Here is a 26,906-nt window from a genome sequence, read left to right on the forward strand (position 1 = left end):
AAAAAAAATCCACTTTGCATCCCAGCCTGAACACAGATAAATTCCATGTAAAAAAGTGGCTGCCTTGCCTGGAAATGTAAGAGTAACACAGAAGAATATTGAAATGCCCCTAACTGAATTATCTATTCTACTCAATTCCTTAAGCTTGTTGAAAAATCAGCCATAAGGAGGGAAAAGAGATCTATTAATTTAAGACAGTATAAGCTAATGAAACACTGACATTTTCAAGTCCAGTCATTTTCATCATGTTGTGGCTAGATGCTGTTGTCAACAGAGCATTTTGTTTTACTTGGCTACCTGTCCACCATTTATCATTAACAATAAAAAGTTCAGTCCTTTTTTCACATGTAGATTCAGCATCTTTTGCAGATTTACAGCTACATAAAGAAGTGAAGAAGAAAATTAAAGAAGTAGTAGTATACTGCTAGAAGAAGCAGTATTTAGGATAATCTGTTACACAATGCCAGAATCAACAAAGACTCAAAGACAACAAAAAATATGCATAGTGTTTCTGCAAGAGTCTCTTTTGTTATTTCTGCTGTATTTTGGCATATTATTGTAATGAAATACAGACTAAATCAAAATATTTACTTTAAGACCTGAATGCCTTTATGTCCAAATGTCCCTTAAAACGCATGCTGTGATGGTGAGCTATATTTAATCAAGGTGTGTTCATCAATTCTACTCAACTGTTGTCCACTGTATTATACACATTTGCCATTGATTTTCCCTTTGCTTCTGTTCCTGAAAGAAAATAGCTTCAGCTGTTTTTTAAAGAAAATTTACTTTGTTCATGTATCTCTAGCTAAAAGTTTGTCTGGATAGATATATAAGCATAACCATGATGGATGCCACTTTGGCAGAATTCAATAAGGGGAGGCCCCATGTTGAGTAGTCCATGTAACCTTTCCAATACAGCATTTAAAATTGCCTGCCTTCTAATTACATTTTTCCTGTTGATCCAAAATGTCACTAAATCGATCAATCTTAAAAGAATATATATCCAAAAGTTTGCAAAACCATTTCATAACACGGGCTTGCATGGGTACATCATAAATTGTTTTTTTATATAGAATAAAAGATTGGTTCAACACAAACTTAATTGCTTTGGCATTATCAAGGATTTATCTATTGACAAGAACTGCTGAGATCGAATCAGATGGCAAATTAAAAGAAAACAAACATCCTGATAAATTGTAAATAGGCATGGATTAACAATATGCCACTTCTATCTTATGGAAAACAAAACATGAAGAGAATGTTATGAAGGGAATGATATGAATACACAGTACTTGGTTAGAAGCTGAATAATAATGAACCTCCATCTATCGAGAGCTGAAATGCTAACTACAGCAGCAGCTGCTGCTGCAATCCTGCTGTAAGGGTGTAATTCCAAAATATTCAGTTAACATTTAAATTAATTATTCAATTTTCATTGCAGATCTCAACAGATCACTCAGATGATAGGAGGTGTTGTTTTTAAATTGTTAAACAAAATACTGGTACTATTTAACTATTTACTTCAAAAGTAACTATATAAAGGTCTAGAATAAGTGTTATTTTGATGTTGTTTGGCCTTTCATTTATTTGTGTTTATATTTTACTGTAATAGTTTGATGGCAGTTTATGGATTTAGTTGTTATGACAGTTATTTTGGGGCGGTTTACTTTTTTCTCTAAGCAACCTTTTTATTGAAAGCAGATACGGATTGCTTGGTTTTAAAGTACAGGTATCTTAAGAGAAATAGTTTGTCCACCACCGAGGGTTGCATATGATATTTACAAGTTCCTCTTCTTCAGTTAATGTTAATCCTAACTGATCAGCTCAGTTGGTTAATGTCAGTATACTGTACATTGTTTGTCTGCTTGTCCCATTTGGCTGGGAATGACTTGATCAGAGGATAAAGGGCTGGTGGATTGTTGTTCAGACTCTCTAATTTAGTGTTTTTTTCCAAAGAACAAAATTGCTGACAAAATAAATTAAACAAACACATGGTCCATTTTTTGACAGAACTATGTAGTTTCCAGTTTTCCCATCTTAGTAACACTGTTTAACACAGTCAAAACACAGTCAACTGTGTTAAACAGTGTTAAACATAGTGGTAAACCACTGCACGGTGGTACAGATAGATATGTTCTCCCTGTGTTCTTGTGGGTTTTCTCTGGGTGCACCGCTTTGCTCCAAAAACATGCTGGTACAGTATGTTAATTGGCTTTTGGGAAAATTGGCCCTTGTGTGAGTTTGTGCATGTCTGTGTCTGTGTGTCTGCCATGCAATAGATTAGTCCAGGGGTGTACCCTGCCTTGCCCCACTGCTTTTTGGGATAGGCATCGGCTCCCCAGCAAATCCTGTGGGTGGATGGATACGTTCATAAGTTTAAAAGAAAACAATGTGTCGACTAAGCGGAGATGCACATCAGCTTACTTCCCTCACTGCCCAGTCAAGGTGCCCTGCCCAGAAAAAATGATCTCCTGAAGTTCAATTCCTTAGTGTTAGTCTCTGGCTTATTGCCCTACTTGGTATTTAATTACTGGCATCTTTAGGTTGTGAACCAAAAACCCAAACTCCTTTCAGCTCTTGTGATGTCCAGTCTGCCTGCAGGATTGTACTGCCACCAGCGGGAAATACACCACTTCTCCAATCATTGCTAAATCCTCCTGAAAGATACTGTTCATGAAGTTCAAAAAGGTATCTAGTGTAGGTGTGTATTTTCCAACTGACCATTTTAAATTGAACAGGAATTAATGTGACAAATGCATATATAATTAGACAATAGAGAAAAGGCTGGGGGAAAAATCATGCTGCTACCTAATACTATGAAATGTAATTAATCTAAAGCTGCATATTCGTAACTTTAAATATCCTTTGCAAACAATAACACAATGCTACATCAGTACAGCTCCACCAACCATCTTAACGTATTGAATATTGCTTAATGCCTTTTCAGGGAATATAAAGCAGCTACAGGGCCATGAACTATGGCATGTCATTTGCATGGCTATTAGAATTAGAAGTGTTTTCAGCACTAGGACAATGGAGTTGACCTGAATAGAGGAGATTAATCTTTTTCCCCTCCTTCTCTTTTTTCCTTCTTATGCTACACGCTATCAGACATTCATGACATTTGCAAAGGTTGAAAGACAAAGTACCTTTGTCTCCTAATAAGGGCACTTGGTCTTCTACCTGAATGTGAATTCTGTTGAGGTGAGGGAGGCCATTTGTATCTGACAGCTGAGGGGAGCACAGGTGACTAAAAAGGCAGAGATCTATTGTGTGTTCCAGAGCTGGCTTTCACATCAGAATCTAAATCTGCAGTGCCAGCCAAGGAAATATAAAAGGATTGTGCTCTGTGAGCTTCACGTAGAAATCCTATATTCTCTAGTCTGTCTGAAGGATAAACAAGAGAGATTATTTTTGTTGATGTAGCAGCTCTTCACATAATAAATAGGTTTGGTGAAAATCCTCAATCAGCTTCAATAATTCATAAACAAATCTGAAGTTTGTCATATACAGCCAAATTGGAGGGGAAGCAGTAACATACAGTACTTAGACAACATTCATAGGGGGTCATCAGTGTGGGGAAGACATTGTGGATTTGATATACAGTTAAGTATTTACCATTAGCCACAGCTCAGCATATTTTATATTAAAACCAACTATTCAGTCTGTCATAAAGATTTGCAAAATTAATTTTGCTATACATTGAATTTATTTTTCTACCAGTTGTTCATGAAAATGTAAAGAAGCCACATGACTTCGCAGTATTCTCTGACTGGTGGGAGTATGTTATGATTGACCTGTTATCAATGGTTTGTGCTCAAGTTGGTGTCAGGACTGATTTACAGTAACTGTTATCAGACATCTTCTGTACTATGAATAATCTATTATCTAACTTTGCAATGTCAATAACAACCTCCCCTCCTATTTATAACAACATTAAGACAAACAATTGGGATATCTTTAATTAATACAAAAAATGTCCTGAAAAATTCAGAAACAACCTAATCAGAAGAAAGTGGCAAAGGCCTAGAGAAGAGAAACACTGCAAGCAAAGTTGGCTAGCAAGCAAAGGCTGTGATCTATACATCTACTCTTTGTCTTCTTGTATTCCTTGCAATCAAGTGTTCCTGGACAGTACAAAATATCAAGTATCAAGATTTAATATTTTCAATTTTCTGGAGATTTTATACTATTAGCATTATTCTCATTCCAAGAAAATAAATCCAGTGATGTTAACATTTGTTAAATAAAGTACATTTAGCCATTTTTATTTCCATTTAATGTAACATTAATCAAGCCAACTTACACCAAGATCAGTGTGCCAGTGAAAAGCTAGCTTAAGAATGGACTGAAGCTAAAAGTAACCCCTTTAATATGCTTGATTGCTGTGATCCCACAAAATGATACAAACATTGCATACAGTAGCTCATGTAAAAGGAACTCCCAAACAACGAATTCCGTTCATCATTAAAATCTGTCATTCTAACAGTGTAAACATGCTGTATATAGTACAGTAGTTTACAAATGTGTTCATGCCCTTGATGAATTGATGGATATTTATCTCTGTGATAAAACATCCACATAGAAATCCAGATGTCCACGCAATATTTTTTTATAGAAACAACTCAAAACTTGAAAACCTGTGTCCCTTAGTTCTAACTAGAACACACAGTCCAGAGGATGCAAAACAATTTTAAATTGTGTTTTGTCCTACTGCATTTTGGTTCTGTTTAACTTAGGAGTCAATTGATTTTTCAAGTGTACAGTATGTCTTATCCTTTCATGTTGCCATGGATCTTTTATGTATACTCGAGATTCATCTGAGGATGAAGATTATTTTAGAAGATGCTTGTTTCTCTTGGGTATAAATTAATCTAATAAAACTGCTATTCTGACTGTACATCTAGGCAAATCATAGGTACTTTTACCGTAAGTGGTAGGTAAACAACTATTCTATTAGTCTTCAGCTTTGATGATAGACAAACCTTGAAAGTCTTACAGATTGTCACAAAGCGTTTTCCATGACTCTATGCAGACGGCAGAATCCGGAGGGGAGTGAAACAAACACGGGGAAAGAAGACTAGAATCGGGGCTGGAAGAAGACCAGGGGGGTGTGTCGACGGTGCGCTGGTGCTCAGGGGGGCGTTGCCAAGGCAAACAAGTCCAAAGGGAGTTCACGGAGTGATCCTGAGTAGGCATGAGTCCATAGCCAGATAATCCATTCAAGACAGAGACATGAAAGAAGTTAAAAGCCGGAGCAGGATCTGGCGAAGGGTCGGGGGAATAAAAGGGGTAACGGACCCAGGCGATCCCAGCCACAGACCCAGATGGTAAGGACACTGTTGCGAAGCCTATACCGTTGAGCCTCTCCTGGACTCACTGGTAAGCGAGCTTCCGGGCGTCCATCTTCCAAAGCTGAGCCTGGAATGGTGGGAGCATCTGGCTTTTGTAGGGAGGGGCTGGAACAGGAGGCAGGTGCAAAAAATCAAGACAAACAAGAAAGAGCCGGAGCATCCTTAAGAGGAGGGGCTTACGGTTATGGCACAGATAGTTTATCTGTTACTAACATTGTTGAGATCATAACATTTTTGTCAATCTTTTTACCTTAGATATTCAGTAATCAAATTCTCTGATTCTCCCTCCATAATAATATAATACTGAATATCTTCCATTTGGTATCAACTACCCACTACTACTACCTGCTACAACTACTGGTATCAACTAAAGGTATCTACTACCTTTAATACCAATAAGCACAAGGTGAACTTTTCTAAGGCTTTGTGAAATTGGCAATTATGGCATTTTTATTAGTCCATTCTAACTTATTCTAACTAACTTAGATATTTCTAACTTTAGATATGACTCTCAAACCAGAACACTCCCTTCTCATTGTGAGTCTGTAGACTGGGCTCCAACCACTCCTGAACAAAGAAGCAAACACTTTTTAAAGGGTATAGCATCTCTCATAGCTAATTTGCCTGCAGCGACAGTGATCAGTAATCCAGATACAATAACCTTCTCTGGAACACAGTATACACCTTAGGTTTAAGAAAAATTTAGTGGATAATGTTTTAATCTTTTTGCTATTCTCAAATCATACTTGCCAAATATTTAATGACATTCTTTTTGATGACGTGAAAATGCCTTTGTGCTCTTGATGGAAAGAAGACCAGAGAAAAACATTCCTTTATTTTACTATCCTCTGAAGCTCAATTCAATGACATATATTTATGTAGCACATCTGTGTGAAATAAGCAGAATGTTTCACATTTTTACAGGTATGGTATTTATTAGCTGACATGGTGTGGAGGGAATTAATTCTGCCTCAAAGCTCCAGGTTCTTTGGTCAAATTTTATCCTCGATGAACTGTCTGTGTGAAGTTTGTATGTTCCTCTCCCGTTTGTGTGGGTTTTCTCTTGTGCCCAAAGACAGGCAAGATAATTTTAACTGGTTACTTTTAATTTTATCTCCAATGGACATCATACCTAGTCCCCATAAAGGAGGTAGTTAGGCCCCTCTTTCAGTGTTGTGCCCTATTAAGCAAAGCTATTGGGCCTTGCTGTCCAGTGTTTGAAACAAAGGATAGGTTGCAAAAATGTACAGTTCATAACATTTATTTTGTCTTTTATAATAAAAATATCAGCTAAGAAATGAGCCAATCCCTCCAATAATCTAACACTGTCTGCATCCCTCAATCTATCAAATGAAATATCAAGGTATATCATTTTTATCTACTAAAGTGGTTCTGGTTTAGCACCAGATCCCCAACAAAAAGGAAACTTTAACCAAAGTTTGCAAGCAATCTTTTAGTTTAGTGCAAGAAACAAAAGCACCACTTTATAAGACCTTCTTTTCTGAAGAGCTCAGAATCAAAGTAGCCCTGACAGTTCTTGTTTAAGAGCTATAATCCAGAGTGGCTGCTTTCATTACCAGGTGTTTTATTTTTCTTTGGGGGAACTTCAAGTGCTTTTTTAGTTGTTAATTATTGCTGCAATTAGGCCTATCTAAAGGCGTCTTAATGAGAGAGAGAAACACACAAATGATGGAGCCTCTGTGACCCGCATGGCAGTTTGTGCTTGGGAGAGGAAAGAGAATTGAAGATTAAATACCTCTGTCTGCAATCACAGCCAGTCTGCTGCTCGCTGAGAGCAGCCTGCCGCCGAACGAGGGCTGTATGTCTCGGTGAGAGGCAGGCTTTTGGGGAAACGATCAGAAGCAGTGCAGAGTCCTGAGACCAGCCAGGTCTCTTCATTATCAGAGCTGGCTGTCGTCTCCCAGACGGAAACACGCAGCACAGTAATTATTCTCTGGATCTTTGGTGAAAACCCGGCTGGTTGCATTCTTGACATTTCACTTTGGAACTAAAAATAATTGTTTGCTTTTTTCACTTTTTAAAGTAGGAAATGAAGATGTTTACACCCTTTATTTACCTGAAAAAATAGTCATTCTGAAGACCACAAAGCCTTTGATGTTAGTCAAGAAAACTGCCTAAGCCCTGCACTTATATATTTAGTATATTGTATATATATTTGCAGTATAAGCTTTTACTTATATTATGCACCATATAATAATGGGACCTTTGATTCTATCAGTTTATTGGCTGCATAAATATTATAGTATTTGAGACACTGAAAACAAATCAATTTATCTACTTACCTTCTCTTTCAAGTCATGGTTAAGTGTTTTATTTTTTTGTAATAAGCCAAAACTGAGTGATATCTTCTTGGTCTCATCAGTTGTATGTCTGGGATTCCCTGGGATGATTAAATAATCTAGTGTTGGGAATCTGCCCTCTATAGCCCTTGAGAACATGGATAAGTTTGCAGACCGAGTTGATAGCTACTGTAAGATCAGCCCCTTGGCCAAGTGGGAATTCACAATCCATGGATCTCCAGACACATCACGCCATTGAGGAACCCTCAGTGATTCTGTAACCATGTGTTTCAATTATCAGTTTTTTGCTCTTTTACCATGGTGTACCTGCTAAACCACAAACCTTCTGTTAGACTTTTTCCTCACCTTTAAAAATATTTGAAGCTAAGTGAACTCCAGATGAAAGCATAAATAATTAAATTGTTCAGTGCACACTATCCAAGTCAATGCCCTCTGGGTCAATATCTGTTCAAAGGGATTTTTGCAAGCTCATAAAGTGGTCAAGGCTTCTAATTATTTTCCTAATCAGCACATAAACCCAGATAATTATTATAGTTTTTCCTTTTAAGGAGTATGTTTTCATTTTCTTCATGAGCAGCCAATATTAGATAGACACTGTGATGGCTCACCATGAATACGTTGCCAAGGCAACGTTGCATAAGAATAGAGTCAAGGAAACCCTACTGCTCAGTCAAGGAAGTTAAAAAAACTAGTACTTCTTTTAAGGAACCTTAGGATTCAGTTACTGTTTATATCCATTCAGAATCTGTGGATCACCCAGAGGTTTAAGTTCAGTACATACATAAAATGTATGTAATAAATGCACACAGTAAAGGAAAGGAACAATTGTTGATGAAAAAGACATTGAGTTAACCTTGACTAATAAACCCAGGTTTCAAACACAGCCTCTAGACAACCTATTATGTAAAATGAATTTCATATACTTGTATCATGCTACAGTACATTGCAAGCAATCAAGATATGAGTGATACCAGAGCGCAGACACAAGTCTCTGGTTCCCTGATAGTTTTCTCTTGTGCTTTTGAATTTATAATTTATAATGCAACACTTACAGTTGCTTACGATCGTGCTGTCCCATGGGGCCATACTGGAAGCTGGTTACCATAGGGAAGTAAAGAAGGAAGTACTGGACACTATAACTGCTGTGGCTACCTGTAGCATACTCACACAGCCATGTCAAAATACCTGTTCTTTCATTTTACTTTTTTTCTTTCATAGGTGGATACCTATTGAAGAAATTGTAACATTGCTGTTACCAATTGTTTAGAACTCTGAAGTACTTTCAATTCACATGCTTACAGTGGAATGACTTGATCGTTAAATAAGTTAAATATTATTAGCACCAAACAGAAAACATAGTCTTCACAAATATAAGCTTTTGTTTAACATCCAGTATATATGGTTTTGCTTTTGAGGGATCGAGTGCCAGGTGGTAAATGAAAGATCAGCTGAGTCATTATCACCTCGATGCACCTCAAGAGCTGTCCTCGTTCTCCTGCAGGTGTTGAGCTTGGGGGTCTTCTTGACCTCGAGACCCTGTACAGAGGGGTGGAGCAGAACATGAACCAGACCAGGAGGTCTCGGAGGCAGGCCGTGGATCGTACCTACAACATCGAGGTGCTGCTGGGGGTGGACGATTCAGTGGTGCAGTTTCACGGCAAGGACCACGTGCAGAAGTACCTGCTGACTCTCATGAATATTGTAAGTTAACTGAGCCTCTTTTACTCCTTCAGTTTCCTAAGTCCCTCAAAGGATCACAGCTTCTTCTGTACAGGAGAATTCTGAACCTCTAATGTAATTAGAAGTTGGAAGTATTAATAAGAGTATCTTAAATGTATAATTTTGTGTGGTTGTTCTCATAATGTAATCTACAGGCCCTGCGCAGCCCCTGGGCATTCAATATACAGTACAGGCATTGTTGTTAATTCCAATAGGATACTAAGCTGCAGTCATATTTTAGTAGAGCAAAATACTCCTAGAGTGCCCTACTATGATATGTTGTTTAATCTAGAGATTGTGCTGTCGACATGACTGCTAACGAGTAGAAAAAAAGAAATAAATTGAATTTCAATTACATTAATTTTGTGTGTTGCTTTCTGTTGGAAAAAGTACTTAACAGAATTTATAAGTGACAAAAATGTGGTCATCTACATATCCCCATCAAATGACATTGAGGTCTTTTCTTGTTTAGTACAGTGTAGAGTGTGTCTAACAATAATATGTCTGTTGCACATTAGAGTCTGAGTTACCTGTATTGTAAAGGGTTACTTTACATTTGATTGAAAAGTTTTCAGTACTTTTAGTCTAAACATTCAGTATGTACTGAAAGAGGCAGGTACTAGTTTGAATTTAAAGGGGCATTCTCCTTCTTCAAAAAAAAAAACATGATAGCAACTGATTGAGTAAGTAGCTTCAACAGCAGTTTAGACCCAGCTGAACACTTTACTTTTCACAAAAACATTGTGTTCTTTAAAAATGTACTTTTGCTGGTTTTCTGTATCAAAGAGGGTAAAGCTTGCAGGAGTTAAGTTGTGTGATGCTTTGCTGTCAGAGGGTCAGATTTTCCTGGGTCCTCTGTTTTGAATTTTGGGGACTTGGGGAATGTGCACACATATCTGTATTTTTTATTAATCTAATGTTTTGGGGTTGTTTATGTTTAAAGCGGCTTTATTCGCTACATTTGGGCTATTTATTCGTTACCAAGATTTTGATGTGGGGCCAACAATAATAACATTAGTTAATAATATTGTATTCTGTTGTGTTTCATTGTTATCTATGATTATTTTTAAAGATTTTAATGAAAGATTTAATTTAAGATGTATTACTATTTTAGATTCCAATCCTTGATGGCATCAGTCCAGCAGGTTTTATAGGTCTGGCACAAGATCTCAAAGACCTCAATAAGAAGGTTAAATGAATGCAATTAAGGCTTAATTTGACCAGTTTATCTTTTCCACATGAATCTAAAACCACAGATTAATTAATGAGACCCACAGCACGTGTAGGGCTGTTGCATCAAGGACTGGATTGCAAAAACCTATAAAGTATTAATATAGCTGTAGAGTATCTTCAAAACACATCAAATGTGATAGGGGAGATAAAGCTAACAGAAAAAGAAAGGTCAGATTTAGTTGCTGAATACAGCTGGGACTTCTGCCATTTTCTCTCAATACTCAAGTGCTTGGCTGAATTAATGTGTGTAAGCCTCAATCATATTCATCACCTTGTTTAATTATATATATATAATACAAAACACATACTGTACCAGTTTTTCTCCACTCAATGACTGGTTTTGCCTAAGCCTGAGGTAGAGGCTGGTTTGAGCCATTCTAAATGACCCTCAGTCTTTATCTTTCATCTCCAGGAGATGCCACAAATTAAGGCCATCCATCTCACTTTAATTTGAACAAACTACTGACTTTTTTACTAAGAAAAAAAGTAAAAGCAAAATGAGCTAGGGTTCCCCCTTGTCCAGGATTTAATGAGATTGCTCTCTTTTTGAAGTACTGTAACTGTCCCAGAAATTGTCCCATACTGTACTTTTGTTGGATCCTTGACACTGAGTATACTGCCCTTCATTAATATTGTTTGTACATGTTATTCTCCCCTCTTCCTGAATCGTGCACTATTTTTCTAACCATGAAATCTTTAAAGCTTGTATTCATGGTCCTTACAAAGTTAGTTCTTGCCATTTTAATTGCTGTACACGGCAACAACAGCCTATTGAATACAACAAATGATGTCAGATTCAATAGATGTGTTACCTTGCTGAGTATAATACAAGTTTTGGCTACAGTATTTAGCAGCATAATGCATTAAAATGCGGAACAGCTTCTACCGCCAGGCAATAAGACTGCTAAACAGCCAAACTGCAGTCACCTTCAGCAACCAACATCATCTTTGTCTTTGTTAAATGGTCAGCTTACATGGACATACAGTTTTCCATTGTATTTGGCTCACTGCATATTGCACTATTTGGACATAATGTATTGCATTATTGCTGGATATGTAGCAGTTCAATTTATATTGAGTTTTTTTTTAATTAAATTTTTATTGCATTATTATTATGTGACTTTATTCTGTAACTTTTAATTTTATTATTTTTATTTTTATTCCCCCCTGGTGAGCTCGCAGAAAAGACATTTCATTGCCAGCAATTACTGCTGCACACTGTATTGTTCTGCATTTGATAAATAAACCTTAATTGATTGATTAAAATTCTGAGGATTGATAGATTAGAGCATGGAAATAAATTGAGAAATGGGTGGAAAAACACAGCCTGTTGACAACCACAAAAAAGGAGTTAATATAATGTTAAAAATTCAATTGAAAAGTTGTTTTTTACGAGCCTACAGTATATAATTTCTGTTAGAAAAAAGGAACATCTGAAGCAACAGCCAGTACATCTGCTTAAATAAAGGTAAAAACGTGCAATAAGTATAGACAGTTTAACTCTGGGTTCATACCCACTTTTTTGCATAAATGCTTTAGAGTTTTGTAAGTCAGAGGTGGTAATAATACAGTGAACAGTACCTGCTGTCCAAACTCCTCAGTTTGGTGTGTGAGAAAGCACTAGTACTGTAAACACTGAGACAAAATGTGCCTGTTAAATCTTTAATGCAGTAGTTGCAACAGGGAGCAGGTGTAGGAAATGTCAAATGTGTGTTTTTTTTCCCTGTTGGGATTGCTTAGTTGGTATATATTGGATTTCTGCAAAGGTGTCTTTATGAAACATTCTGATCGCAATGACAAATATTCACAGGGTGGCATATTTTGAGATCACAGTGGCACAGGTCCTGCAGATGGGATTCATTTCCATCACTGTGCAGTCTCTTAGAGCCTGACTAATGACCTGCCTATTGGCTGGCTTCCAGGGTCTAAGGATTTATTTGGCCATGGCTGACACAGCAGTAGCCATAGCTGCTGAAATCTACAATCTCATCCTATCTCACTTTCCACCACCACCCCCACTTTAAACTGGCAATACCATGGATGCAAAATTTTATTTATAATGGCAATAAAATGTCATATCTTTGCCACAGCTTTAGTATGTTCTTTTATTGTTAGTTTTTTCAATTTATGTCTCCACAATTTATGTTGTGACAACGTAACTGCATATGACTACACATTTTTTTCCCAATATATCAGTTAAAAGTTATTTCAGGGTATTTTGGGAATGGGGTAAAATACATAGGAGACACAGGAGAAAAAACTTTCTTCATCTTGGCTTTATCAAAACTTTAGCAAAACTGTATAGTGTTTTAATATAGATCAGAATTTTGCATGCATATAATATTCAGCCAGTTTTTACTTTTAAAACATCAACATACAGTACACTATATTCATCAGATTTTTCTGTCTTTGGGAAATACTTTATAAGCTTTTGGGCCAAATAATAATTTTTACATATTCAAAACCATCTTAAAATGTTAATAACCTTGGACAGATTTTTCAATAAGAAAAAAAGGCAAATCAGTACTCATGTGATCCTATTATTGCTTAGATAGGTAAGATGAAACACTTTTGGGATAGTGTTGTAATGTTGGCTGGAATGTTGGAGAAATTGACTCCACTATTGTGATCATGGGACAAGGTTAATACTGTGGTCAGCTGACTTGTTCTGCCTTTCTCTTGAGTACAGGGGTTGACAAAATTTGAAATTTCAGGGATCGTCTGTATGTTATCAATGCAAGAACTGACTGTTGTTAAAGCATTTCGTCTCTTCAGATTAAACAACCACTGTGATTGTAAGTGAGTGGTGTTTAATCTTTGTTCACTGTTAGATCTTAAGATCTTAAATCTTAAATCAAAAACCTGCAATTTAAGTAAGGGTGTGTAGACTTTTTATATCCACTGTATATAAAGGGAGAGCAGGGTGGGGTAATTAGGTGGACAAAAATATCTGCCTGCTGAAGGTTTGAGTATCATCCTTTCAAAACCATGTTGCAAGGAAAAAAGAAATAGTAAATGTAAAAAATGTTGTTTAAATCCTCTTGGAATTCCTGGATATATGTGAAAAGTTTTATTAAGAGGTACTGAGGCAGCATTTAATATCATTCCTCACTGTGGTATCTCCTGGACATTAGTGTGGTGCAGATTATGTTGAATTGTGATGCTACACATCAAACTCTGCTGTAGGATTTTAAAATATCCTTGTACAGTACAGTACATGGACTGTATGACCTTAAGGAACAGCGGCTTCTTAACATATTCCTGGAATAATTGATGCCTGACTGAATTCAGTGAACAGCCATTCTAAAATAATATTATTTGTACACACCATCTTTTTGTGCACCATCACTGACCACGTTCACAAAGACCTAGAGGGGTGACAACAAGAGCTGTGGCTCAAGAACTCCACAATTCTGCCCCAAACAATCAACAGCTATAATTATCTAAACGCAGATGTAAGTGGACCCCAATAAACAGGGTTCAACAGTCATGAAAATATACTCTTTCTGATAAGGTGGAGTGCTATGATCTTGACATCTCAAGATTGAGCCCAGGTAATGTGATTATGTGACTGTGACCAACATTCCCCAAATGGTGGCACATAATTGGTGGAGCCTCCAGGGTAAGAATAGAATTAGTCAGCTACCCTACCCAAGGCTCTCTTTACTTTCCAGTGAAACAAAAGGCTCACCAAACCTCCTGGGTGCCTGCAGGCTTGCAATGACTTGAGCAAAGGATGTGTCGCTGCTCTAGTAAGCACATACTCCTCCTGTCAGGTGCTGTGAAGCTTGTGTGTCAAAAGATGATGGTCTCAGTTGATGTGTGGGTAGAAGGAACATGGCTTTCCTTTCTCATTCTCCCTATGTGGATACAGGAGTCATTGATGTGAGCCTAAAAATCATTTGGCAGTTCTAAAATGGGCGTGCATAAAATTAAAACAGCTATTCAAAAAGCAGGCCAGAGTCAAATAAAAAATTGGAATTGGTTAAAAATGGCAGGTGAGTTGACGTTTTGAATTAATGCAAGACCTAGTTAAATTAGCAAAAAATGACATTTATCAACAAATATTGATACTGTGGTAATATCTACAACATAACCAAACCAAAAAACATTTATCGCATTGGTCCTTCTGCCAAAGTCATGCAGTCATTCCTCTTTATTTCTCTTATTACTGTGATTTAGATTGTCATATACAGTAAAAAGGATTGGAATGTCAAATAGGTTTCTGTTTTTGTTCATGTTTGTTTATTTTATCTTTGGTTCATATATTTAGCTCAGTTCATGAATGATAAATATTCTTATATTTGAGTGTGATTAACATATACCAGATTTGATTAGAATTCTAATTAGGACTTTAAGAGGAAAAGCATATTTTACTGAAGTGGTACTAAATTGCTGTAGAATTCAGTGCATCCAGAAAGAAAATTCTGTGTTTGCGTATGCCACATGTTTTTCATAAAATGTACATTTCCCAGTGCTGTCTTAAATACAGTAAATGTAGAGATCAGACCAGGCCACTAACTACACTTCCATTGTAATTATAATGAAGGTCTTTGCCATTAATGTGGATCTCCACACATTGAGCTAACAAGGAAGAATGGGGTTAACTGGAAGCAAAGGAGAATAAAATCTTCCTTGGAAGATGGAGTTTAGGCAGCAGTATTAGCCAAGCTTACAGGACAGCCAGATACAAACCCGCAGCAAAGGCCTGGCTGTGGCTGAAGAAATGCGAAGCGACATTTGGACAGCTTGCACTATTGAAGTGTCTTGTAAGCAGAAGCCCAGAAATGTGCCATGACACCTTTTTGCCCACGCCAGGAACAAGTGGCTTCAGCTCATCTCTGCTGCAACTCAGCGTAGCATCTGTTCAGTGTCACACACTTCGTTTGGAGGCCACAGACTAAACACTACTATTGGAAACTGTGAAAGGCATTCAAGCTTAAGGACAATGCAGAATGGTTAATGAGTGTGTGCTTTTGTTGGAATTTTAAGATATGTCTGGGTTTTTTTTTTGTTCTTTTGGCCTTTTTAGGTGACTACCTTGCAACTTAATCTCTTCAATTATTTTATACCTGAACTCCTTTACACCTTGGATTAAAATCTGGCACTGCAAAACGAAATGGTGTTGATGGACTTCTAACCTTATTCTCCAAATCAGAAAGTCCAAATCAGTGTTTAGTACTATTAAGCACTAAGGTATAGGCCAGTGGTATCCAACTCTAGTTATAGTGAAAGACAATTGGAGACTTTCATCAAAAACCTAAGGATCCTGGTTTTTGGAAGCACATGGCCACTGTCAGAATCTCAGAGCACCAAAACTTCTTCAGTAATATAAATGAAGCAAATTCATTCCTCTTTATTGCTCCACTGTATTCTATATACAGAAAATAAAAATAAATGTATAAATAAAATCAATATTTTATTTATAAAAATAAATACTTTATTTCTCTTTTTTGAACAAGAGATTTTTCAATGTAAAACAAATGTAACAGGTTCCTAATACTCCAAACAAAACATATTTCAGAGAAAAAAGACCATAAAAAACAGTTCATTAAAAAACTTTTCATTGACTTTTCATTTTAGAAAAAACATACTTGTTTCAGGTCAAAGACGTACAGAGTTTCGGTTCAAATCTTGTAGGAAGGGTACAATCATTTTGATAATAATCTTAAAATGTATTTAAAGCTAATGTAATATGCTGTAAAAACTGTACACGGAAACTGCATGCTTTTTGGTAATTACATGTTGTTAAGTGAGAGACACATTATTATGCATATTACTGTTTTGGGAGTGCATCTTATATTGCCCTTCAGAACCAATGAAAACATTAGCCAAAACTTTAATTTCTTATTACGCTGATTGTTTCCTTACTAATGAAGAAACAACAAATTATATTATTTTTAAAGAAATACTTTTTCTCCAGTTACCACCTCATTTTCAGCACTGTTGAAGTGCAGACCAAATCAATGCTGGCACAGGTTTGCATCTTGCATCTATTTATACTTTTATCGTGAAACAAAATGCTCAGCTATCTAGACATGCTTTGTTTTGCCTTGAAACAGCTAGGAGCTGAGAATCTCAAAGATGTAGTATTTTACTGTAATGTGTCTCTGTACAGTATTGTTGAATCCTCAGGATAGCATGTGGGAGAAACGGAAATGTGCTGCCTGGCAGACTTCAAAAGCAAAAGAGCAACAGTTTAATGAAATCTGAGGCGGTTTACTTTTTGGGAAGATATTGTCTCCATCGACACAATTCCCTTGGCTGCACAATAGACTCTAAGCAGTATGGATTTGTCTAAGGCCTGCAGCCAACCTGCTATGTTAGTTTACGTTATATAAGAGTAATAAAAGCAGGAACAGGAGCATTGTGAACTGTAGAGCGCTGCTTTATTTTTTATTTACAACACAGAGAAATGTTGGCTTGAAAAAACAAGATCAGAGCACTGGACTGGACATCTCATTGATGTAATGCACAGCAGGGAGTGAAAGGTAATCCATGCATTGGGTAAGATTTTTGTCATTTGTGCAGTAGCTCAGGGTCCTTTGGGGAGCCCCAGATTGTATTGCATGACTGCACCCCAGTGAATCCAACAGCGCAGATGCCGGATGAGGTTAGGCAGACATCCGACATTCAGAAACTGATACTAACTACTTTTGTGGCACACTCAGCAAGAAGAGAATACAATGGCAGCAAGATAACACCGCAATCTTAAGGTCTCGCTAGAGGGATCAATCATTTTTCAGTTTAAACTGCTCCTTATTCTGGTAATCACCATCTCCAAACTCTTCAGACTGTCAGATTATAATATAGTGGGATAAACTCTGTTGCTTGATTCTAGGTTTACCACACAACATGTGCTGAGAAGATTGAGTCCTATGTGTGTCTGTCCTCTGATAGGCATATTGCAGTGTTAGAAAAACTGGTCAGCATTTAACACAATGCCTTAGTGTGTGCATCTGGATGATCTTAACTGTTATGGCCCACTTTGCAAATAAGGCATTGAGCCAGTTGAATATCAATTAAGGGGTCAAATTTAAGAACCAGCACTGAAATGTACTTGCTTGCCCTAAGTTACTAGATATACTTTAAAAATGGATCTCTGTCATTTTAATCCTCCAAAACATTTTTTCATTCCTCTTGCTAACAAATCTCTTTCATACTTCTTTTTAACTTTAGGAAATACTGGTACATAGGTGATGCAGTTAACAAGAGCCGTGCAATAAACTGCTTCCATGCATAAATCCTGATGTTTATTGATGCATGTTATGAAAAACTCTATTTACTGTACATACCATCTATAAGCATTGTTACATTTTAAAGTAACATCAGTGTGATGTTAATAGTTTGTATCATATTAAAAAATAAACAATTTAACAGCTCTATTGTATAAAACATTCAGTTTAGTGATTTATACAATACTAGGGGTTTAGTACAGGCAGGCTCTTCCTAGGAACCATGCTCCAGGGTGCTGGCTGAGCTGATTAATATTGAATGCTCTCAGAGAACCATACAAGAAAAACACTCCCTTTGCAGTGCCTTTGAGCTAGAAGTCTTGGGATAGCAAGGCTACAGAATGTGCATGCATTAAATTCTCAAGTTGATCTGCATAGTCAGCTTTTTAGGCTTCTGACAGGGTGAAGGCCACAGAATCTGCCTTCGACAGACATGTCCTCTTGGATTTGTCTTTATAGGTTCAGAACAAATAAGCTCTATTAGGGCTCTCTTCTATTAATATTTTAGTGCATTTAGAACTGCCTATCACTGATTAAAGAGTGTGTGAGTACTGGGTATCATTGTGTATGTGGAGTCCACAAAAAACAATTACAAATATCTGCCATGTTCTTCAGCTGAATTTGGTCTGTCATGTCTGGACAACAAGTGACATGTTTCCTACATGTTTTACACACACATGAAGAAGGCTCATTAGCCAAAATGTTTATTTCTTTACAGCCTGCATACTGATGCAGCTCTCCACTTTCATACAGTACATGTTGTAACTGTGTTCAGTGAGAAAATAATGACATTGTATGATGTCTGGGCTGTAGCTGTTGACAGGCTTAAAAATCATAAATCTGCAACTGAGACATGGTTGGAACATGAACATTAATTTAGTTTTGAATTCAATTCCATCAAAAAATGCACTAATGCAAGGACAATTGTTTATCTTCCGATAATCAGATACCTTTATTATGGCATTATCACACATGGATGGAAATCAAATTATACTTTAACTTCACATTCAAATTGAATCAACATTAAAAACTTTGTGTTGTTTGTTGAAATCACTATGGGTAAGATTACAAAGAAGGATGAACTCAACTAGAAGTCTGCCCTAGTTTAACATGTACAATAAACCACAATTTATTTATTGGTCATTTCGTATTATCTAAAGCAGCTGTGTTAAAAAAAAACTGCTTGCAATGTTTTAGAAGGTTTGGCTGTTCCACTGATACCAAACTTTTTTGCACTGCAAAAAAAAAATTATGCTGTAAAAAGATGTTTTTACGGTTTATGGCGTATTGATATACTGTACAGTACTGTTTCAAAATACAGTGTTGAATTGAAAGACTGCATTACCAAATAAGAAGACGCTGATTTAAAGACCTTCCATGAACAGTGCATTTGCCTTCTGCTTAAAATTGCTTGGGGAAAGAAATAAAAAAAGAAATGTAAGATAATGTGAGACTTGACTTTCAGCAGCTCCTGGTAACTGGTGTCTCTCTCTTCTAAAAACCCAATTATGAGGTGTCTGTCTCCTTATGATAATAATAATCACAGCTGCTAATATCCCATTTATTCTGACTTCCAGCTGCAGCTCAGCTGGAAGCTAGCCTTACAGCTCCCCAGTCACCCCTGTATTTGTTCGGTCATCCCTAAAAGAATCCAATAACCTTACCTCTTAAAGAAAAACCAGCATGACAAGGTGGAAAAACAAATTGATTACCTTATAATTTGATCCAGGATCAATGGGCCTGAATCAAACACTCACCACCCCCACTATGTGTTTCTGTGGTATTGAGGGCAGGTTACTTTCAAGGTCAGGGAAACACTCGAACATTTCCTCTGTGAATCTTCCGTGAACCCTCTAAACAGAGCACATTCCTCCAAGACTTTTCAAACAGAATCTTGAAATTACATTATTTATGGGACACTCATATTACTGCATGTCTCTCAGTATCCCTCTTACTGGTGTAGTGTTAGTTGCATGAAACATACCAAATACTATAATTCAATTAATAAATTGAGGTTGAATAGAAAAAAAAGCTAAAAGGACTATAGCTTTATTCCAGTTATTTTTTCCAGTTATTATTTATTTATCTAGTTTTTGTCTAACTGAAATGATTTGATTAAAGTCTATGGGTCATTGTCAACAGCAAAGCTTCTGTACTGTATGTACCCAGTTTCCAAATGAATATACTTAATAACCATCCATCATCCAACATTTTATCCAATTCAGTTTTGTAGGGGAGCCAGACTCTATCTGAACAAGCAACAGATGCAAAGCAGAATACAACCTGGATGGAACACCAATCCATCACATGGCAGACACAGACACAGACACAAACTCACACCAGGGCCAATTTTCCCAGAAGCCAATTAACCAACCAGCACATCTTTGGACTGTGAGAGAAAACCAGAGCATCCAGAGGAAACCCACACAGACACAGGCAGAACATGGAAATTCTACACAGCCCAGGAATTAAACCCAGGGGCCCAGTACTGCAATTAATTTTTTGTATTATTGATCTATTTTGTATGTTTTATATTTCAATATTTGAAATCTTAATGGATGTATGTGTGAATGTGTTACATGTAAAATACTTACATTGTTCTTTAGTTTCACATTTTTTGACACCAATCAATGCTTATTCTTCTGATATTATACAGCAGAGTACAGTTGTAGTAGCAGAGTATACTAGATGTGAAATCAGTATCAATGCCCCCATTATACTGTATACCTCAGAGTTTTTAAAACTCGCATCTCTGCACCACGTGAAGGTATTTTCACATCCAGCAGGACTCATCTCCTGTCACCCAAATCCATGCTGCATTGTTTGTAATGTGTGTTTGGATATTTTAATATCAGAAAAAAATACATTTACACCAGAAATAAACTGACTCCCAGACCGCATCTATGGTAACAGTAGAGCCTTGACAACTACTCTTGCAAGTGTTTATTTAGATTCATTTTTTGCATAAATCTCTATATTGTAAAAGCATTTATGTGATTGTTTTAAAATGTCTTTTCATTTCATTGAAATATACTGTATCTTGGATAAGCTGTATTTATGAAAAATAATAAATATACTTATACTGTAGGTACAGTAAATATACTAAATTGTAAAAGGTACATATTTGTTCTTTGAACATGTTCATCGTCATGTTCTCTAAGAACTGTTAAATGACTTGGTTGGTTATGAAGAAAATGTCATGAATTTCATTTTCTAACAATCCTATGTAATAATTCTTCCATTCATTTTCTAATTGCTTTATCCAACACAGAGAGCTGGAGCCTATGCCAGCAAGCAATTGACTCAAGACAGGATATACCCTGGACAGGATACCAGTACATTGCAGGGCACACATGAACACAAATAGAAACACACTCACACCCAGGCTATTTTTTCACAGAAGCCAATTAACCTACTCCTATGTCTTTGGACTATAGAAGGAAACCCATGAGAACAAGGGGAGAACATACAAACATACAAACCCCAGTGCTGCTTTGCAGTAATGCTATTGACTGTGCCTCCATGCCTCCCTCATATGTAATAATCTCTTATTAAAATCTCACACTTAACTCATGTGAATTGGAAGCTCTATTTGTCACAGTAATTAAATTATCTCATTACTTACAAAGGCCTGAGACTGTATCTTCAACTCCTTCCATTAGCTGTGCTCCAAGTTGTGAAGATAGGAGGGAACTATTGGAATACTCAATTTCACAGCCATGTGGAAAAACTCACAAAGTCTGTCACTCCAAAAATACAATAAGCACCTTTATTTTTAATGCATTTCACAAAACAAAATATTCTGTTTGAACTAAACAATACACAATGCAAATAGCATGAACTGTCCAAAATATTCCAATTGGATCTGGAAAGCTGCTTATACTGTGTTTTGGAGCATTCTCTAAAATTTTCCACAAAAGTTTAGAGAAACTGATTTTTAGATTATTTTTGAAGTGATTGAAACCTCCTTACACAGATTTCTGAAAAGGATGGAAAGATCCATCCCCCCATGTTCTGCAAGTGTTTGCCAATTAGTGTGTGTGAATGCACCACATACTACTATAAAAAGTTGTTACACCTAAGCAATACAATGGTTTGTCCTGTCTGGATAGGACATACAGTACAGTGTGTGTAGCCTGTTTTACTTTTAGTGTATAAAAAACTGTAATATTTTTTAAACATAAAATTGAGTTGATCAGAGGAGTGAGGACATGATTAGCACCCGCTCCTCCTAAAAACAGGTTATTTTATTCTCATTAGAAATTAAATGTCAGCCAGGTAATAATAGTTTAAATGTCAGGAATAAATGCCACGAATCTGTTAACAGACAATCTAAGCAAATACAATCCCTTGCTGTCTCATGAAAATAGACTCTCATTTGAATGTGAATTTAATAAAGGCTGGATATGTGGAGAGCATAATCTGTCTTTAATTATCTGCCTTTCTCTGCGGCACAATTAGGCCCCCCAAAAATTCTAATCTCTTTTTACCTTGGGAGACGTAAGTCTTCCTCTCTCTTCTTACTATCTTCCTCACTCATGCTATCATTTTTTCTCTCTGTTAGTCTTACCCTCTCTCTCCCTTTTTACAACTCAGTCTCTCTCTTCCACTTTCTCTTTCAACTTAAGCATCGGATCAGTACCGTGGAAGACCCTACTGAATTATTAATCTAGCCCTAATGATTTTCTGACTCCCTGACCTCTAGGCTTTCATTAGTTAGCCGGTAGCAGAAATCTAAATAATGAAACTCGTCTGAGACCTTCAAACGTGGTGGGGCTGTGCTAATGAGAATGTGTCCCTTGGAACTTGACACAAAAAGAAAACTATCAACTATCGTGTTCTTGTCAGTAAGGACAGATACACTGGAGGTTTCGGTCCCTAGTCTTTGTATAGCATTTGTGTACCTTGAGGGGTGTGGTTAAAAAAGGGAAAGAAACTGCTGAATGGCAACACAGTCCATTTAGACCTCATTAAGCTTCACCTACAGGTCAGTCTCGGTTTAATTGGTCCAGTCATCATTTGTTGTGACCCCTGGCGTTGCCAGGCAACAAACTTTTCTCGACATTTTGTTGATCTTTAAGATGCCTTGATCAGAAAGTAAAGGAGTAGTCTTGTAAAATCTATGAAGAGTCTTTAGTTGCAAGATTTGAATTAGCTGCTTCCATGTTAGAAACATTCATTTTTATAACATTTTATGATATAATGCTCTGGCAGAATAAAACAAGCCACTGTGTCATAAATATACAGTACATATAACACAGGGCACCTGTTTACAAGTGTTGGTCTAGGTGTAATGCGACTTGGATACTCATATTCAAAATATTCAAGTTTATTATGTTGATTAGGGTGGTGAGTACTTAACCAATCAAATATTTTAGTTGTTGGTTCTCCTTTGTAGTATTTGCTGACATTTAACTTCTTTCACAAATGAAGGAGTTCAGTCACAACATTCATCTTTTGATTAAAAATATTTAATTTACAAAAATGAATTAAAACATGTGTAGTGTATTGTAATTTGTCAAAATGGAACATCATTCGATTGGGGTGAATATTTTTGTAGGACTGTGCAAAAAATTAATGGAGTCTGTCAAAAAATAGTGCAGGGAACTTTCTGACAATTTTAATATGGAATCTCTTTTAGTCTTATAGGTGTGTATTATTTATAAATTTATAAGGTAATAGAAAATTATTGGAAGCTTTAAAGCAGATGCAAATAATTTTTTATCCATAGTTGCAAAGTCGTTTCTGACTGCTTGCTTTGGCTTTCCAACACAAGTGAATGAATGTAGCCCTCTGTAATGATCAGGAGCTCTACACTTATAGTTTCCGGCACCCTGCTAAATGTCAGTCTGAACTTATCAATGTCCAAACGATCCGACAGCGGCCTAATGGCATTTGTAAATATCCATACTTAAATGTTAACTCCTCAAATTAACAGGAGAGTCTCGAATGCTTTCTAGTTGAACTGAATGAAAGGTTTCGTGTCTCTCCAACTGTTTCCCACTGGGAGTTTTTGGAGTTTTGGGAAAGGGATTATGGGAGAATTGAGAGGTAAGGAGAGAAGAGTCTAGACCAGGTATGCGCCACGGTAAAATAGAAAGGTGTTTAGACCTTTTATAATGACAGCAAATCTGTCAAGCTGTGACTGTATCCGGCCCTGAAATGATTTCCATTCTGGTTTCTTCACATGTATGAATGGGTTCATTTTTTCAGTATAAAAGCAAGGCTATTGGTTTTCATTTTATTAGGAGATTGCATAAGTTGCATACGAGATGAGCAAACTGACCAGGTTCGTACACCCTGTCAGTTATTTGTAGAAACCTAATAATGATCTGTTAAAACTTGTCTAATAAAATAAATAATCCAAATGTGTACACCGCTCTTTTGTGTTGGCTGCAATGTGTACTGTACATGGGCAATCTGATCTCTCATCACTGTTATTCTGATCCACTGCAAGCCTTTGCCTTTATATGAGTGATACAAGTGTTTTGTGCGTAAAAAAAGAAGCCTTACAAATAAATATCAAGTCAATCCATACAGTTCCTCAGTACTCAAAGAGTGCAAAAAGAGAAATTAAAGAGTCAAAATGGACTGTGGAGACATTATTTTGTAATGGACATAAACACGTTTATTGTCCATTTGTAGATACTGTATGTGTCCACTTTGTCTTTTGAAAAGCAGTCTGAGAGAAATAGAAGCCAGCAGAAACATTATGAAGGATCCAAATAACACTAAATATTCAGAATATGTTTTGGTTTGATTTCATGAGTAGAAATATCACACAAAGAGGAGCAGAAGTACAATATTCACATATGCAGTAATACTGTAGTGACGTATTTAAGCATTGTCATTTAAGCATTGTAGTATTTAATTTATCTTTTCATTAGAGGAATATTGTACACTGCGAACATGCAACATAACAGAACTATGTAATAAATAATCCATAATGGAAATTTGGATTTAATGATATTTACACAGATTAATTCATTTTTATTTTTAGAATTTTCAGAAATTATTTTAGAAATACTGTAATATTAGCTCTACATACACTGACATAGTTTTTAATGTAAAATAATTTAAGCTAATATAATGCATTTACGCAATTAGTATATTAGTAATTACATTGTCCAGCTGGTTTAAAGTTAAAGTGAATCATGGTAACATTCAAGCTTCACATGTAATCCTTCTGTAAGTGCGGAAAACGTTTGAAATGGACTAATTGTGATGCATTTCAATAACAGAAATCTGAACTATGTCTATGAATTTTATGGTTATTTCTATAATGTATGGAAAGTGTAAGTAAGTGTTTCTTTCACTTACTGTAGGTTGTTAAGTCATTGTCAACAAGGTAAATACAGTACTTAAGATCCAATTGGGAATTCTTTTTTGAGCCCTTTTATCTTTTGTTTTGTTGGGAAATTAAATGAAGCAAAACAAATACAATAATAATAAAGTGATTTATACTGTTCTCTGGGGCTGTGTGAGTGAACGCCAGACTCCGCAGAGTATTCGCAGGTATCTGAATCTCAGTGTGAGGCCTGTCAGACGAGCTGTACAGATGGAGGTGTCTCAGCAACAAGCTCCCATTCTCACTGAAGTTTTGAGGTTGCTTAGCAACTGGTAGCAGCACATAAGAAAAAAACAGCAGCACTTGCGAAGGAGACTAAGATCCTCTCAGATGCTGAGAGAAGTTCAGCCAGGCAGGTCTGCAATTGGCAGTTTGCGTCCATCTTTCAAAATCTCATTATTTCCATTTTGTTTACACCAGGTCCTCATTAAAAATAAATAATAAAAAAAACACAGTACAACTTGTCTGAACTCTGTATCAATTTGCCTGCTTCTGTCTTACCGTTTGACCCAAATATTTTTTCACAGTCTTTTTCCCGCTTGTTTTTAAGGCACTGTTCATCTGGTAAACAAATGCTCAGGCAAAAGTTGATGTTGAATGTTATGTTATATAAGAACCAATGAAGACAGGATGCTAGGCTTATATTGCAGGGTAGCAGCGGTTAGTAAGGAGCTCTTATTGTTCTCTCTGGGGACTCTGGGCATGACAAGTGATTTGATCAGTGATGTTTACTGGTAGAAAATAGGTATGCTTGATAACACCTGCACGTATTCTCCATCTGTGTTTAATAATTCATGCCGAGCTGCTTGACCATTGCTGTATTTTCTGCGACCAAATAAAATATTCATATACAGATTCAACAGTAAAAATCGCTTTTCTTTGTATTTTAGATTTCATTTTTAAACCTTTAGTACTGTTTATTTCTTCTTAATTTATCAGGGTATTCCTGCTATTGTATTTTCAGTAGAAATTCATTACTGGGGAGTAACACTAAAAAGCCTCTCAGTAAATTTGTCTTTAAATTCAGTTACATATTGGCCCTCAAAGGTTTTCTGGTGCATTTACCCTTTCCGGTGCACCTATTAGCTCTACATATAGTAAGTTGATGTAGTTCTTTTGTGCAATATAATTTAAGCCAAAATATACATTTCATGCAAAAATGCATTAAAGCAAAAAAATATATTGGAAATGGCATTGCCCATTGGATTTCTGGATTTCTTCTTCCTCAGTCTGGTATTGGCTTCCTGAGATGCCCATATATTAAATGTGGCCATTTAGAGTTTCATCCCTGTAGTACAGACATCAGAAGGTCAAGTCTGGGCAAAGCCATTAGCTACCTGAGACCAGGATTGCCCAAGCTTTGGTTTATAATTGGCCAAGCTAAGCAGACAGTCTGAGCAGCAAGAATATTTGACTGTCTCGAGGAAATTAATTGTTTTGTTGTTTTTTTTTAAAGATGGAGAGTCTATACAGTGGACTTGCATTTTATGGGATAGTTACATTCCTGACATAGCGCATTTACCCAAAATTGTTTATAATCAGAACATGTAAAAAACAGCATGCTATAGGCTCTATAACTAGTTCCCAACCCATAGCTCAGGTGCATGTCACACCCGATGTGAATTTTCCCACATTATTTGATTTTTCTTGTTTTATTGTCACTGACCACATACACAAATTTGCATTAAAATATTTT

At 36.5% G+C, this 26,906-nt stretch overlaps 1 protein-coding gene across 2 annotated transcripts in view; it reads left to right on the forward strand.

Annotated features, from left to right (window-relative positions):
- Window positions 1-26,906, forward strand: part of adamts2a (ADAM metallopeptidase with thrombospondin type 1 motif, 2a) — a 180,781-nt gene that overhangs the window by 115,978 nt on the left and 37,897 nt on the right. For both annotated transcript variants that reach the window (XM_088603857.1, XM_088603858.1), the window contains exon 4: window positions 9,177-9,376. In XM_088603857.1, the coding sequence (XP_088459983.1) occupies window positions 9,177-9,376 (200 nt within the window). The remainder of the gene's footprint in view (window positions 1-9,176; window positions 9,377-26,906) is intronic.

The sequence above is a fragment of the Lepisosteus platostomus genome, chromosome 13 (genome assembly GCF_059453375.1).
Source record: "Lepisosteus platostomus isolate fLepPlt1 chromosome 13, fLepPlt1.hap1, whole genome shotgun sequence".
In the NCBI taxonomy this organism is placed as follows: Eukaryota; Metazoa; Chordata; class Actinopteri; order Semionotiformes; family Lepisosteidae; genus Lepisosteus; species Lepisosteus platostomus.